Source organism: Carex rostrata, chromosome 5, assembly GCF_964058835.1.
Source record: "Carex rostrata chromosome 5, lpCarRost1.2, whole genome shotgun sequence".
In the NCBI taxonomy this organism is placed as follows: Eukaryota; Viridiplantae; Streptophyta; class Magnoliopsida; order Poales; family Cyperaceae; genus Carex; species Carex rostrata.
Window position 1 is genome coordinate 9,703,153 of NC_135922.1, and position 17,415 is coordinate 9,720,567.

General features: G+C 31.8%; 3 protein-coding genes across 3 annotated transcripts in view; all 3 read left to right on the plus strand.

The window, feature by feature from the left end:
* LOC144553971 (disease resistance protein RPP13-like) overlaps nucleotides 1-17,415 on the plus strand; it is an 88,851-nt gene that overhangs the window by 68,264 nt on the left and 3,172 nt on the right. The window lies entirely within an intron of this gene.
* Nucleotides 1-17,415, plus strand: part of LOC144554405 (putative disease resistance RPP13-like protein 3) — a 53,205-nt gene that overhangs the window by 33,768 nt on the left and 2,022 nt on the right. Inside the window, exons 2-4 of the mRNA XM_078302727.1 lie at nucleotides 11,618-12,207; nucleotides 12,933-13,778; nucleotides 14,002-14,361. Of these exons, the coding sequence (XP_078158853.1) occupies nucleotides 11,618-12,207; nucleotides 12,933-13,778; nucleotides 14,002-14,361 (1,796 nt within the window). The remainder of the gene's footprint in view (nucleotides 1-11,617; nucleotides 12,208-12,932; nucleotides 13,779-14,001; nucleotides 14,362-17,415) is intronic.
* On the plus strand, nucleotides 1,982-3,134 carry LOC144554407 (jacalin-related lectin Calsepa-like). Its single transcript, XM_078302729.1, has 2 exons — nucleotides 1,982-2,125; nucleotides 2,898-3,134. The coding sequence occupies exons 1-2, from the start codon at nucleotides 1,982-1,984 to the stop codon at nucleotides 3,132-3,134; spliced, it is 381 nt and encodes a 126-aa protein (XP_078158855.1).

Here is a 17,415-nt window from a genome sequence, read left to right on the forward strand (position 1 = left end):
GGTGGAACAGGAGAATAAGGAAAATAAAAGGAACTTAAATATTATGTTTGCTTTTGTTTTCTCTTTGAGACATGATAGGTTATCACAATATATTGGCTGCATAAATATTTCATGAAACTGAAATACCTAATGCAAAGCATATATTTTATCTAACGTGCTCGCACGTTTGTTATAAAGTCAGTGGTAACCCATAATATGCGCGCCGATGGGCTTTGGACTAAGGTCGGTCTCATATCCGATCTTAGCCGTTAAATCTGTATTAACATTCAAGCGGAAAAAAAAAAAAAAAAAACATTAATGTGATCAAGCGAGTGTCAAAGCAGATCGGACGGCTGCAACCAGTGTCAGACAAAACATGATCCAAATCCCATAGGAACGCCCCCACTCCTGTATATTTTTAAAGGGGCAGCGGAAACAGCTTCCCCACTCCTGTATATTTCAAGGGGCAGCGGAAACAGCTCCCCCACTCCTGTATATTTCAAGGGGCAGCGGAAACAGCTCCCCCACTCCTGTATATTTCAAGGGGCAGCGGAAACAGCTCCCCCACTACTGTATATTTCAAGGGGCAGCGGAAACAGCTCAGTCTATTTTTCTTTTACTACTGGGCATACAAAAATAGTTAATGTGGAGCCTACCCATGTGTATTCGATCGAGGAAGTTAGGAACAATATATATTTTGCTGCTTCGGGAGAATGCATCTTCTCCACCATGTACCATCTGTATTACAATAATTGCTTCATTTATTTTAATACTATTTAAAATTATATTATATTTGTTTATCTGCCGAAGACTCTGTATAGATTCAATTTTTAGTTGTTCATAACTTGATTTTTTTGTATCAAAATATATTCGGATATACATGCATGGTTAAAATACATCTAGTACACTACTACGAGTACAATTACTAGGGTGTTCCTAAGTTCGTCAAGTTCTTTTGTGAACTCAACTCTAAAATTTGTTAGATTGATTGCAAACGACGAATCCAAACTGTTCAAATTCTTCTATCTTACGAGTGATGTGTCTAGAATCGAAAATTTTAAAATTTTAAATTAATTTTGTATAAAATTAAGTATTCAAAAAGCGTCTAAAAAATGAATGCATTGAAATTAATTTATAAACCTTCCAATTTTGACTATTTAATTTTATACTAAATTAATTTGAAACTTTAAAATTTTCACATACAGACACATTACTCTGAAGATTTTTGAAATTTATTATTTGAAGCCAATCCAATATATTTTAGAGTTAAATTCACAAAGAACTTTGATGAACTTAATAACACTCTAGCTCTACTCCACTACTACATTGAACACCACTTGATTGAGCACAACAGAGAAACCGACTAATTTTGGATGACATGCATGGATTGTATTTTTTTTTAATATGCTGCAGATAATATCGGAAGACTTGAGTTTTGTCGACTATTGAATTTAATATGATAAATGAACAATTTGCCATATATCTGGTCTCTCACAACGTACGAATTAAAAGACTGAATACTTTTTTTTAAATATGCTACATATTTATTATTTTTAATTAAAGATAAAATGAGTACTTTATAAATTTAAAATGAATTTTAATAGAAAAATTGATGAGTTTTTGAAATTTACAAGTGTAAATATGGGTATACATAAAATTCTATGTTTTTGACAAATTATAGTTTAAAGATCCATTTAGTATTTGTTTGGTTTTGGTAAATTTCCGGGACCAATCATTGAATTTTTCTCTTCCAAGGGCCCAATTGCACTTCATTACTTGACATATATCACCTTAAAATATTTTGCTACTTGGTGAAGATTGGTTCTAGCTTTGTAAACGTTTGACCAAAGCAGCATGTGCCTGTTATAGAAGTCATAATATCAAGATCAACAAAGAAAATATTGATAAACATCTCACAAAGGCTAATTTTCATTGTTCTGTGATGCAGGGATCCGTCCTCAAGCTCGGACCTCGCGGGGGACAACATGGAGGTCCCCAAGACATGGAGCTGAATGGAGTAACTCGCATAGTTAAAGTGGTTGTCGGCCATGCAGACATAGTTGTTTCGGTTTCATTCTCATTCCTTCGTAATGGTCGCGAGGAGCGGACAAGCCGATGGGGAGGAGAACGAGGAGTGCTGACAGACGTAAACATTTTTAACAGTAATTTTGAAGTCCAATTGGTTTTGAAATTCTAAACACCTTCAGAGATGAAAATTTTATTTCAATGTTTGTGGTGCAAAATGCTCTTGACTGTACGTACCTATTAATTCCAGATTCTGTCTGTAGCACTGCCTTTTCTGAGAGCATTTCATGCTAAGAGAAATTAGTTTCCAAGTTTCTTTTATTTTTATTTTTTTTAAACACTTGGTAGAAGCTACCAAGTTATATTAATAAAAATGTGATTACAACTTCAGGTTTGAAAAAATGAATCTAGCTATTCTAAATATCAGTGCAAAAAAGCACCTCTGGAACCTGGTTTACAGCACAACAACCACAACTCAATTCTCTTCCAAAATTTTCGCAGCCAACACACTTGGAGGAAGTCTTTTACCTCTGAAATTAACTCGTTTGTCTGTTTTAATATGCCCCAAAGCACACCTATAAACCTCGTTGCCCAGACTCTCTTCCCGTCACTACTGACAGAATTGAAATTCCACCATGAAAGGTCCCAAGAATTGAAATTCCTCCTCTGGTAAAATTAAATAATTAATAACTTTCTGATCAAATTTGTTTATTCAAAATTAGGCAGACTATTTACTAAAACTAAGTAGCTTTTTATATAGGAGATGACCAATTGGAAGAAGCAATATATTTTGTTCATATTTGATAAAGAAATTCTGCATAACTTATAATTTATTTTTGTTCGTGGTTAAACTGTCATGCTTAGTAATTAATGTTATAGTTGCAACATTGCAGATTAATCTTCATCCGAACGAATACATAACATCCGTTAAAGGCCACTATGGGTATTACAAAGTTTTTAATGTTGTGAAGTCTCTCACATTTGTTACAAATCTTCAAACTTACGGGCCATACGGCCGGGAAGAAGGTGTTCCTTTTCATCTACCCGCACATGATGGTAAAATTATTGGTTTCCACGGGAGATCTGGTCAATTGGTTGATGCTATTGGAACTTATGTGAAGTTTGATTAAAGGAAGATTAATCCATATGGTTTTAATTTCCTTCAATTAATGCTTGTGGTGACATGAGAAACAAATTTAAAGTGAAGTTCATTGAGGGTACTCCTAATAAAGAATTATGATTTTGTAGCAGCGCTAGTGAATATATGCAACTATAATCTAGTTGAAATGAGAAGATTTATGTGCATTAGTTGGTATATTAATTATTTTCCTACTTATCTGTATCAAGGAACTGACCAGCTCAATTGTAATAAAACCTCTCCTCTACATATATCCATCCAGATCAATTGAAATGTTACCTGCCTTGCTGTATCCATTAAATTAACATATACCCTTCAAAAACGTATTTACCCTTCAAAAATGATGTTTCTTATAATTCAATTTCTTTCTCCATTTTCTTCGGCATTTGTGGCTGACCGACGACCACCTGGTTGGCTGGAACGCCACCGTCTTTATTGGCTCATGTTTGAGTTTGGACTTCGGAGAGTACACGTCCTTTGGTACCAGTCCTGACTCAAATTTTTGGAAGTTTCAAAATTATTTAGTACAAAGTCAAGCGGTAAAAAAAAATAAACCTTTTTAAAGTAATATATGAAAAGGGAACGGGACTGGCCTGACTTTTTTTTTTTTAATTCACTTAGCGCCTAACGAACCAATTAAAAATCTCTGTTCCGAAATTTTTTTCATCTCATCCAGTAGGAATCTAACAGCGCTTTGAACGGTTCATGATTTGACAGCATATAGGCTGAAGTTCTTATGGCAGCGTATTAGTCGGAATAGACCTGATATCTTGAGTTCCTTCCTGGGTTGTGCTGCAAATACCCTGCCCATTAAGCCTTTCAGCTAGTAACTGTGGATAGTTCAATTTCCTTTTTTTATCAATCATGTAACTTTCAATTTTGTGGCATGCTATATTTGTAATCTTTTAATGGTAAATACAATTTACTGAATCAATTCTATTTTTGCAAAGTTCTCAACAAATACGGCTGAAATTCATCACATTTTCTAACTAAGGCATGCAACTCGAAGATTACATGGGTTGCTCTGGCAGACTTAGAACAGTTGCTACATTTTATACCAGTTTCACATATATGCTCCATTTTCTTCGAATGCCAGTACAAGATTCATTTTTGTATACCAGTGAAGTGCCAACAGTGAATCAAAGCGTACATTACTGATGGGATCAAAAGAGAAAAAGTGAAGAAAATAAAAATTAAATGTACAAAAAGGAATGAACAAAAAGCTGTGAGCTATGACTTTATTACTAGTGTAATATTGTTTGGGAAGCAGTGATGCGATTTTATGATCACCGTTTGGGAGCGAAAGAACAAAATGCAGGGAGAAATAAAGAAAATGGAGGTCTCACAAGGAAAATCAAAGGTCAAAAACGTGTTTATGAGATTAATTATAGTTTTTAGAATATTAAACATGATTAATTAAAATATTGGGTATATTTGATATAATATTGAAATTGTATTGGGTAAATATGCGAGTTATTATAATTTAGGAGGGTAAATACGTTATAATAGATTTTGGAAGGGGAAATACAAAATTTCGTAGTTTTTGAAGGGTATATATTAAATAGTGCATTTTTGTTAATATGTTCTCTTTAATCGTGCAATGTATATTAATGTTTTTGGCAAAAACAAATGTAAATAATAAGAAAAAACAGCTAGATGAAATGAATTATTGTTGGGCCCAACAGCGAACTGCACTATTTTGATTTGTTGGTACTTTTTCATGTTTCCTTTTTTTATTTTCCATTCTTGATAAAAATTAGGATGAGGACATGTCGATATTTCTGTCTTAAAAGCAAAATTAAGTGGGCCCACCTCAATAATTTTGTAATTAATACATAAAAAAAACATAACCTATAGCAAATTTGACAAATAATTTTAATTTGAGCAAATTTGAAGTTATAAATTGGTTTTACACAGAAAAAAGTATACATGTATAAAAAAAATGTTATTATTATTAGTAAGTTTCCATATATTTTATTAAAATATGTACTAAAACAAAAATTGTAGCGTCTAAAAAATTTGACATATCAAATGTGTCATTAAAAGATAATAAATATAATAATATACTTTGTTCTAATAAATGTTATCTCGATCTTTCAAAAACTTGTCATTTTTACAAACGATCGGACGGAACCACTTCTTTCATTTGGTACACTGTTATCAAAACCGGACCGGACCGGCCGGTTCGACCGGAATAAACCGGAACCGGACAGGTTTACGGTTTGGTTCGCTATTTGGACCAGATATGCAATAGAACTGGATATATTTAATTAAACCGGCCGGTTTTATATAAAAAAACCGGAGTAAAAGTAAAAAAAATCGGTTTTATATTGGTTTTTTGTTCATTGTTGTCATGTGACTATTTTCAATTTTGAATGGAAAGAAACAACTTTTGAGAAGAAAAGGGAACAACTTTTTAGGAGAAAAAAGTGGAATCTAATGTGTATTATTCTGTGGCTAACTTTGTGTAGTCATTTATATTTTGTAACATACTTTTGTAAACAATTATGTGTTTAAGAATAATTCAACATTTGTTGCAATATTATTTTTTTTATAAACTAAATATTAATTCTAATATGGATCATTAGGGGTTCACTTGATCACAAAAACTAAAGAATTTCTATTTAGTTATTCAATTTATTTATGAAGTATAAAATATAAAATTTCTTCGATGAAAAAAATATTTCATAATATTTTATTTAATTATTTTACTAATTCTAACAATAAGTTCTACATCTGAGCTACAATAGATATATTATTTTCTAATAAAATATAATTATTTCTAATATATAAATTTACTTTTATAGTACATTGTTAATATGTATATTAGAAATTTTATTACATAAAACATAATTATTTATAATAATAATAATTATATCTTATAAATAAATATATAAGTATTTAAAAATCACCAGTCAAACCGGTTGAACCATCGGTCTGACCAGTAAACCGTTAAACCGGAGCTTTACCGGGTTGACGTCCGGTCCGGTTCTGATAACATTGATTTGGTAGACTTCACTCAAATATCAATTTTCGACGCAATTAATTGACAAGAATTATTTCGATAAGGACAATAAGGCATGATTGCTGGTGCCAGAAAGATCTCAATAATTCCTTGTCAACACATCAATACACAATCTAAAAATAAAAAATTAATGTGATGCATGTTACTTTGTCATAAACTTTATTTAATCAAAATTCCCTAAAGTCAACTAATATGGACAAATTTTCATGTGATGCATGATACTTTCAGTACCTGGTTCTAATTAAATATTGATGTCGAGGTCAAATTGCATGATACCGGGCGATCTTCATGCACTAAACAGAAGGTGGTACCCATCTTAAATATATTGTATTTAAAAATAGAAAATGATTAACTGGTATTTCCAGAATGGCTCAATAACAATATTAAGCCGTAAATTACTTTGTTATAATCCAAGATATTCTGCCTACAGGCATTGTAATACGCAATAAGAAAAAAAAAAAAATCCAAGATTATGCGCCATAAATGAGATGCGACTCTTCAATTTTTTTTTTCCCTTTGATTAATATGGAGGTCAAACCTTCACATTTCATTGATATAACATTAGAGGTGTCTATTCAAATTTAATAAAAAATCATTCGTCTCTTCAAGTTTACAAAAGTTTAAAAAATAAAAAAATAAAACCGAAAAATAATTATGAAACATTACATATAATTAAAACAGAATTGAAGATTTCAACCATGATGTACTACTTCATTGTTGTTCTTATTTTGCATGATTAATATTCCATCCCGGGTTGCTATTCATTTTTAATTTCCATCATTATCAATTGGATCGTTTTAGCTTCCTCTTTTTCTGAAAGTTGTCCGCTATTTGCCGTCCAACAATTTCAAAAATTAAAAAAAATATATTTACAAGTGTTTTAGCAATTCATTTCAGAAAATTCTTTCTAATCTCTCTTTGCCTTATAGGTCAAAACATGTTGTTTGTTTCTATTTTTTTGTAAAAAGGCATTAGCCTGTTTCATTGCCATGAAACATATCAGTCTTACAACTTCCTAAACAACTGTTTGTTTCTATTTGCCTTATATCCTTATATCGTGATCGATTTTGAGAATGACTTAATTATATTTTCTCTGTATGAAGAACTGACATTGCAATAACTTAGCAATTGAGTTCGAGATTGAATTAGTACGTGGTCCGTGAATGTACATTCAAATTTTCTTTTTATATTTAAAATCGATTTGGATACTATATATTTGAGATGGGCTACGGTGAGTTGCGAAGTAAAGCGACTATTTTACTTTCCGCTCATATTTTGCGATTTTTAAGTTCAAAACGTCGATCCGAACCGTTAATCTTGTTCTCCATATTGAAATGTGCTTGGAGACCAAATTTTACATTTTTTTGAATTTTTTTACTATTTATTAAGCAATTTTGAAAGTCGCTGATCTGATGGTCCAGAAAATTTTACTGTTTTTTACTGTTCACAACAAAACAGCAATTTTAAAAAATGCTTAATAAATAGTAAAAAAATTCCAAAAAATGTAAAATTTGGTCTCCAAGCACATTTCAATATGGATTAAACATCTAATGGTTCGGATCGGTCGTTTGGACTTTCAAAATAAAAATACGGCATGAAGTAGAAACGCGTTTTACTTCGCAACTCACCGTAGCCCACCTCCTATATATTTTATACTATTTTTTTTAATTCGGTGATCAAAGATCAGCATTTCCCATATATAAAACCAATTTTGATAGTATGTTTTAAATTATTAGAAAATATCAAAAATTTACATTTATTCAATATATCTCATGCTCATGCTATGCATTGCAGAGATAAGGGATCTCAAGTATATAAAGAATTAAAAACAAATTGTAACTTTGATAGAAATAAAAATGTTTTACCTAGATGATACTAAAATTTGTAAATTGTAAAAAATCACTTGCTTTTAAAAGATTTTTTTTATTCCATCGACAATCCACGGTGAGCCTCTTTCCATTTAATGAAAATTTAAATCAATAGGCCACTTCTCTCTTGAAAACATGATTTTTTCAAAGTCATGTTTTTCATGCGGAATGAGCCTAAAATTTGTTAGTCTAATGTCGTGTCCTATATATGCTCTCTTATACATGCATGGCCAATGCATGATAGGCGAAATTTTGTGACCCAATAATATAGTTTTACGAAACCCAGACAGAGGTGACACGAGCCACTTACCCTGTTCTGATGCAATCGGCAGGAGAAGAACTAGGAAGGTGAGGGGGAGGAAGTATAAGTGTAGATCTGGGTGGTGAAGCGATCAAGAAGTATAACTAAACACACATTGTCTATAGATGATAAACAATAGGGAAGATACATATATAGAAGAAGAAATCTCTTGGATTTTTGTATTATTAGAACAATTTCAGAAAAGAAGCCCAAAATTAACAGAGAAAAATATACTCAGGAGTAAATATCCTTTCTAATACTTTCACAAAATAATTATTAGAGAAATTTCAGAAAAAATTATCAACTTTTATGCAAGAAAATTACATGCATACTAGATTTTTCGTTTAATTCAGGACAGAACTAAAATGATGAAAACCCCAAATTGTCTAAAACATATACAAATTATTATTAGAGCAATTTCGAAAGCAGATACATATATAATTGTACGCCAAAAGTAGCTTCAGATATTTAATCAAATAATAAACTGTATTTAATCTTTAGTCTACCAATACAACCTTGCATATAGACAAATTTTCATGTGATGCATGTTACTTTCTCATTATCTGTTTGTAATTAAATACTGATTTCGAGGTCAATGCATGATACCCGTCCGTTTAAGGAACTAAACAGAAGATGGAGTACAAGATTAAACAACATTTTAACTAAAAGAATAAAAATACAACAAAAAAAAACGAAGATTTAAGAAATTATACATTTATATTAATAAACGTAAGAAAAAAATATTATAAAGGAGTACTAGATTAAAAGTTACAAAGAAAAAAACTTAATCGGAAAATTCAACTATAGTTTTAAGGCTCTTCCATTCAAGTTTTAACCTGAAAAATGACTTATGCCAATTGAAGACAAAAGTAGTTGATCTTCTTGCAAGCTTTTTGAAAAAAAATGACTTATGTCAATTGAAGACAAAAGTAGTTGATCTCCTTGCAAGCTTTTTGAATTGGGGTAGAACGCTGAAATTGATATGCTTCTTTGAAATTTCTGTCTCCGATCGCCTTCTCGGTGAAAATATTGTCTTCCTTGTCTAACCCTTGCCCTAGCCTCGTCTATTTAGAAGAGATGACTCAGAGATGCTTTATAAATTATAAAAATGCCTTAGAAAAGGTAAATAGAGATGCATTATAACATAAAAGTATGGATCAGTAATGTGAAAAAAATTGTAATTCTTTCTTCACACACGGATCATACAATAAAACCGCATATGATTACAAGCAAATTTTTTTCAAAAAATCCTATGGGGCATTCATACACAGTTGGTATAAAGAAACTGTCTACAACTGTTTGATCATTCATACGCTCGTCCGAAAATGAGCTAGAACATTCTTACACGGTTTTAATAAAGAACCATGTACACATTCTTACACAGTTTTTAAGTACATTTATATATACATGGTTATTTTTGGGATAACGTTTATGAATATTCTAATTCATTTCTAGATGTACGCCTTCCTACTTTACATACGAACTTAATGGAATTTTCTCATATTCATGTATGATGTACCGTGGTTAATTAGAGTTTTTGTAGTAATGTTTATAATCAAATTTTGACAAGAAAGATTTCAATAAGGCATATGATTGGTGGCACCCGGAAGATCTCAATAATGGATTGTCCACACACCACCAAAACACTATGGAGACAAACTCCTGGTGATGCATGTTACTTTCTCATAAACTGTATTTAATCAAATAATAATGCTCGGCAGTCAACCAATACAACCATGCATATAAGGCAAATTTCAATGTGATGCATCGTGCATGCATGTTACTTTCTCATTAGTTGTATGTAATATAAAACTGATTTCGAGATCAATGCATGATACCCGGCGGTTTTAAGGCCCTAAACAGAAGATGCTTCCTATCATACATTATATTGTTTCCGAACATAGAATGTGACATTTCCTGAAGGGCTTATTGACAAAGTTTATGAAGACTTTGTTTATTGAGAGTTTAAACCTTTGGGTTCCATTGATATATACGTACATCAAGTTTACAAAAGTCATTTGTCTCTTCAAATTTACAAAAGTTTCAATAATATAAAAGATAAGTGAAATAATAAAGAAAAAAATTAAAAGAACTACCTTGGGCGACCATCCTCATCCGTTTTCCAGGATCGATTTCTTCTTTGCATTAGAGACAATACAAGATTTAAGCTTGGAGAGGGAGATTGAATTCATATATCTTAGGTATCTTTTAAGGTAATTTTTTTTTTCAATTTTTAGAATAACTAGGCTTCTTATCTAACCACGAAAAGACATTTTTAATTAAAGTTTGTTAGGATATTTACCTAGTTAGTGTCATGAATGACTGAACTTAATTGTTCGATATTGCATACAGTCTAGATTTAGAGTTAATCGAAGCCACAAAATTTTTCAAAAATTGCCAAAGAAAAAGACTTGCACAAAATTGTGGAGACATTTTCTGAAATGAAAAAGATGCATAGTCTATAAAACACTTGATTGAAATTTTTTGAATCAGAAAGGCTAAGGCTAACAACATATTGATTGAAAAAGATATTTTAAAATTGATTTTCCTTATGCAGTATGTAGCAAAAATTTCTTGAAGTTGTGAATATTTCAAAATACATTTTTTTTAATTGAGACTCCGATAATTTAAAATTGTATGTATACATAATAGATGCAACTAGTTTTTTTCTTTTTAGTTTTAGAAAATTTGTTGTTAAGGGCAGAAGCCCTAAAAGTTAAAAGCATGACACATTAGTAAATCATTAAAATTCTCATTTGAATTATATTGAGATCCTATATATAAAGGATCCTTATAGATACAGTTTTTAAGAGAATAATAAATATTTTCTTTTTGTAATATATGATTTTTTTGTTTGTATAAAATAATATATAAAAAGAAATCGCTTGCTTTTCAAAAGATTGTTTTTTGTTTTGCATAGACAATCCACGGAGCATTATTTTTAAAGTTAAAAAATTAAATATATAGGCCAACTGGATTCCACTAGGCCTTAATTTATGATAGCAAACCCCTCTGCTCCGCGTTCTACTTAACCCGCTCCACTTTAATCTTACCAAAGTCTTCCCCATTTTTCTCTCTCCCTCTTTCTTTCATATCTAAAAGTTGCCACACCTCTTACCATAATATCGCTAAATAAACTCGCTTTCTTTCAGTCTTCCCCTTTCCCGATTTGTTTCGATTCAGCTTAAATTTTACCGTTCTTTCTGTACACAACTTGCAAGATGGCCGAGGGTATAGTCAGTTTTGTTTTGGGTAAGCTGTCAGATGCTGCTGTTAAGGAGGTTCTACTATTACACGGCGTTGGCAAGCAAATGGAGAGATTGAGTCGTGAGCTCAGGTGGATTCAAGCATTCCTTAAAGATGCCGACATGAAGCAGGTTGTAAGTGAGACGCAAAAGAATTGGGTAAATGAGGTCAGAGATATTGCTTACGACATTGAAGATGTCATAGACAATGCCTTTTTCTTGAAGGCTCCAGTGACTGGGAACCCTTCACGAGAGCACCCGAGAGGATGTGCTCAAATTCTTGGGGGTACTAAAAGAATGTGGAGCAAGGCCAAAAAGCTCCCGGCTTTGCACAACCTTGCTGATGAGATGAATGAGATACTGGCACGTATTCAGGAGATCAATAAAAGTAGAAAGAGATATGGAATCTTGTCACTGGGTGAAGGCAGTGGAGAGCGGCTGAGGCTACCGGTTAGGCCCCGTGTGCTACTTGAAGTTGATGATCCTAATGTTGTCGGCTTCGATCATGACAGGGATAACATCGTAAAGCTGCTACTTGACCAAACCACTAAAAGGCGCGCTGTCATCTCAATTGTGGGACCTGGTGGGCTCGGGAAAACAACACTTGCGCGAAAAGTCTACAATAGGTAAATATGATTACTATGTCAAAAATAGCTTAATTATTTGATATTCAACATTTCTTGAAAAGTATACACAAAAACGCACACACACACACATATTTATATATTTCAATATTCCCTGAAAAGATGGTTTTTTTAAGGAAAAATTCCTTGGATCCCGTCTAAGAGTTTGAAATTAACAGATTTTCGCTTCAAAAAAATTATCTATCGTATATGCACCTCAAAAGTTCAGATTCATTAAATTTACCCATTCGTCTATAAATATAATTAGAATTTAGGCGGACACATTTTCTTTTTTCCGAAATACAATCAGTCCTATGAAACTTTTTATTGTGACGATTTTACGTGTTGATACTCTGGTAAAATTTTACAATCAATGCTAAATTTGTAGCCAGGCCTATTTTCTGTTTGTAATTAAATAAGAAATTTACTCTTCTACCCTAATGTCATCCTAATTTCGGGAAAAAAAATCAATGCCAAATTTTTTAGGAATATTGTAAATCTTGTGCAAAATTTAGAGAGAGTTATCTTATCTTTTAATTGTGATGATTTTACTTGTTGATACTCTGGTGGAAATACCAAACTAAATTCCCGAATACAGACTATCCGCTATATGATTCAAACCAAAATTTAAATTGTGAGAACTAGCCTCTATGTACAAGTGCCAATTATAGGAACAGAGGATTTGAGGAATGCTATATGATTCAAACTATCTGTTTTGTTTTCTACAGCAATGATGTCAAGAGACAGTTTGATGTTCGCATATGGGTAGTTATCTCTCAAGAGTTCAATCTAATAGATATTTTGAGAAAGATAATAGAGCAAGTCAAGGGAAAGCCTCTCTCTCAAAATGACCTAGAAGGTGGAGAAGAGTATTTACTTACAAAGCTTTACAAAATTCTTAATGGTGAGCAGTACTCTATAGAACAATATTTACGTCCAAACTCTCGTAAGCTTGATCCTGATGAAGAACCACAACCAAAGAAATACCTTCTAGTCCTAGATGATATGTGGACAAATGATCTATGGATTAAAATTAGTGAAGTGCTACCTGATGCCAGGATTGGAAGTAGAGTAATCGTAACTACTAGAATACAAAACATTATCGATGATGCTGAACCATATAAACTTCCATATTTAACTGAGAAACCGAGCCTAGAGCTTTTGCTGAAAAAGGCTCTTCCTAATCGAGATTTGAGTAAAGGGTTTCCCGATGAACTGTATGAGGTTGGAAAACAATTTGTTAAAAAATGTGGTGGATTACCCCTTGCATTGTTGGTTTTAGGAGGTCTATTATCAAAAAAACCTGCAAATTATGTTTCTTGGAGTAAAATGGTGCAAACTATGAACTGGGGCATTCATGGGACAGATTGTACTAAGATCATGGCCACTAGCTACGATGACTTGCCATTTGTTCTCAAATCTTGTTTCATGTACTTTGCGGTTTTTCCTGAAGACCATAAAATTGATGCTAAAACATTATTGTTGTTGTGGGTTGCTGAGGGGTTCATACCGGCAGAAGAATCCAGAACATTCGAGGATACTGCTGAGAGCTTCCTAGAAGAACTAGTGCAAAGGTATACTTCCATAGTTCAACATTCTATTACAGACTCATAAAAGTTACTGTTTATTTTTTTTTTAATTGGCACTTTAAAACTCAACTAATATTCTTGACTAACATTTTTTTATAAGTTACGTATTCTATTTAGTTTACAAACACTTGTGATTATATTCATTACAACATTTTTCATATAATCCAGAGAATTCCATTTAATTGATCTCCTAATTTATTTTCAACAGAAGCTTGGTTCAAGTATCTGAAAGCTCTCCCGATGATTCCATCAAATTTTGTCGTATACATGATCTCCTTCGTGAACTTGCCATCGAAAAGGCCAAAGATGATAACTTTCTCACAATTTGCTCAAACCCTACCAACTGGGAGAGCAGCACCAAGGCACGTCGTGTGGCGGTTCATTACTCGGGTTGTGATGAATTGATAGAACATGCAAATCCAAATCTCCGTTCTTTGTTGTGCTCTGAGAATCCAATGCCAAATTGCTCTCGGCAAAGGCTACTTAAGGTCCTTGTTAACATTGGACAAAGGCGAGAGAGGAGTGGTTCGGTAGATTGCGAGCGTTTTCATGGACTCACTCAATTAAGGTATTGTTGATTTTTGCAAAATAAAACACTGAAGTGATAAACAAATGGTATGATGAATTGTTTGTTTTTATTGCAATTTTACTTTCAAAGTTTTTACAGTGATGCTTTATATAACCAATTTCTATATAGTCCCTAACGGTTACATAACGGTCAAATAAAAAGATGGAGTTGCTTTTTTTCTTTATTAATTAGTAACTCTTTTTTTTTCTAATAAATGGTTAATGATGAAAATACCTCTAACAAGTATGAGGCCTAACTGGATCTCTAATTATCTTGATTCTCAACACTTCCCTTCAAGTTAGAGTTGTAAATGTTGATCAACCCTAATTTGTTCAAATTTTCTTCAAATTGTCTTGGATCTAATCCCTTCATAAAGATATATATCAACGAATTGGTCTTTACTTCTTACAAAAGGAGTTTCAATTTCCTTAGCTTGAATTTTTTTCTCTAATAAAGTGGCAATCCACCTCGATGTGTTTTGTTCTCTTGTGAAACACCGAGTTGGATGCTATGTGTCGTACCGCTTGATTGTTGCTAAACATTTTCATTGTTGTTTGAATTTTAATTCCCATACCTGTGAGGAGTTGCTTGATCCATGTCAATTGACTCACAATTGATGCCATAACACGATATTCTGCCTCGGCACTTGATCTTTCCACGATATTTTATTTCTTGCTTTTTCATGTGACTAGATTTATGCCTACAAATGTGCAAAAATTGGATGTTGATTTTCTATTGAACCTCCCGATCCAATCTGCATCGGAATAGCCACACACATTTTTAGAATTATTATTTCATGCAAATTATTTTTCTGAGTGTTCTTTTTAAATAGTTTAAAATTCTATTTAGTGGTTCCAAGTGTGATGTTCTTGGAGCATGCATGAGTTGGCTAATTTGAATTACTGAGAATAAAATATCCTGACGGGTTACCGTTAGGTATATTAATTTTATTACAAGTCTTTTAAATTGATTTATATATTCTAGTGGTTCACCTTCTTCGCTATTTAATTTATGCTTGCCATCTATTGGTGTTGAGGCCAGTTTACAATCTAGTTTATCGGTTTCCTTTAATAAATCAAAAGTATATTTTCTTTGAGAAATAAATAGGCCTTTCTTAGAATGTGCGATTTCTATTCCTAGAAATATTTTAAATAACCAAGATCCTTAATGTCAAATTTTTCTTTCAATTGAAATTTTAGTTATTAATATTTCTTGGTTATTTTCAGTAATTATAATGTCATCAACATATACTAATATAATGATAGTATTAATTCCTTCAAATTTTACTAATAAAGAATGATTGGCGTTACTAATTTTTAAATTACAAGAAATTAAATGAGAGCTTAGTTTGTCATACCATGCTCTTGGAGATTGCTTCAACCCATAAATTAATTTCTTCAATTTTCAAGCTAACCCATGATTTTCTTTTTCTTTTTCATGACCGGGTGGTAAAGTCGTATATATCACTTCTTCAAGTGTTCTTTGAAGAAAGGCATTTTTGATGTCCATTTGGTATAATTTCTAATTTTGGTTTACAACAATAGAAAATAAAATCTACAAGTGCAAAAATTTCATAATAGTCTATACCATAGGTTTGTGTATACCCTTTTGCAACTAAGCAAGCCTTGTACTGTTCTATGATACCATCACAATTATACTTAATTTTTTTATACCCATTTACAACCTATGGATTTTTTTGATCTTTTGGTAATTGTAAAATTACCCGAATCTCAATTTTCAAGAGCCTTTAATTCTTCTCTCATAGTCTTGAGCCAAACCGAGTTGTTCATGGCTTCAAGATAATTATTTGGTTTTATTTCTTTTGAAATAATGCTAAAAAATATTTGGTGTGAAGAGGAAATATTTTTATAGAAAATAAAGTTTTGAATAGGATATTGTACCTGGTATGTCGCAGAGTCCCTCAACCTTGTTGATGGTTGAATTGTCCTTGGTAATCTTCTTAATAGTGTATTTTTCAAACTTATTTCTTTCAAGTTTTTCTCTTCCTCTTCGTTTGGTGAGATTTCCTCTATCTCACTTTCATCTTGTACCGGAGTGGTATTTTCCTCCGCTGTGGTATTTTCTATATTTGTATTACCAACTTCTGGTAATACAAATATGTTTGGTATTTCTTGGATATTGATTTTATTATCAACATCCTTGGAATATGGCTCATTTTCTAAAAATATTATGTCTCTAGAATTCTAGAAATACAGTATTTGTGATTTATTAGATCATAACATATATAACCTTTTTTTGTGAAGAATATCTCAATAAAATAGTTTTAATTGACATATAATCCAATTTATCTTGTTTGCTTTTGTGTACAAAGGATGTGCACCTAAATAGTCTCAAATGATTCAATATAATGTTTCTTTGGTAAAGGATCTCCAATGTATTTTTATAATTTAAATTGGCACTAGGCAATCTATTTATTAAATATGTGGCAGTGAGTACGGCATCCGACCAAAAAATCTTTAGTATAATATTTTGAAATAAAAGAAATCGAGTCATTTCAAGCAAATGTCTATTTCTTTCCATTCGGAAACACCATTTTGTTCAGGTGTATACACATGTTGTTTGATGTAAAATTACTTTTTGTTTGAAGAAATTTGAAATTTTTTTATTTATAAATTTCATTTCATTATCGGATCTAAACATTTTAATTTTTGCATCATATTAATTTTCAATAAAATTATAAAACTCTTGAAAGTGAGAAAATATTTCGCTTTTATTATATAAAAATTATAAAATATTTGTATTCATTAAATGATTCAATTGGAGTGGGTCCCCACTCAAAAGGTTTCTCACTTTTACCATTTGATAGATAAAATGGTAATCTAGTATGTTTTTCTAATTTACACATTTCACAATTACTACAATCTAATTTTGGAAAATGACGAATATATTTAAGGATTTTATCGGAAGGATGTCCTAGTCTTTTATGTCAAAGAGTGTCTAAATTATCTTGTCTTCTCACATTTAGGTTGAATTTTTCATAATTTAAAAGATAGAGCTCATTTTCTAAAAAACCTTCACCAATTATTTTTCTAG

Coding starts and splice junctions, on each gene's coding strand:
- LOC144554407 (XM_078302729.1), top strand. CDS start 1,982: ATGGAGCTGAATGGAGTAACTCGCATAGTTAAAGTGGTTGTCGGCCAT. Junction 2,126..2,897: donor AACGAGGAGTGCTGACAGAC/GTAAACATTTTT, acceptor GCAACATTGCAG/ATTAATCTTCATCCGAACGA.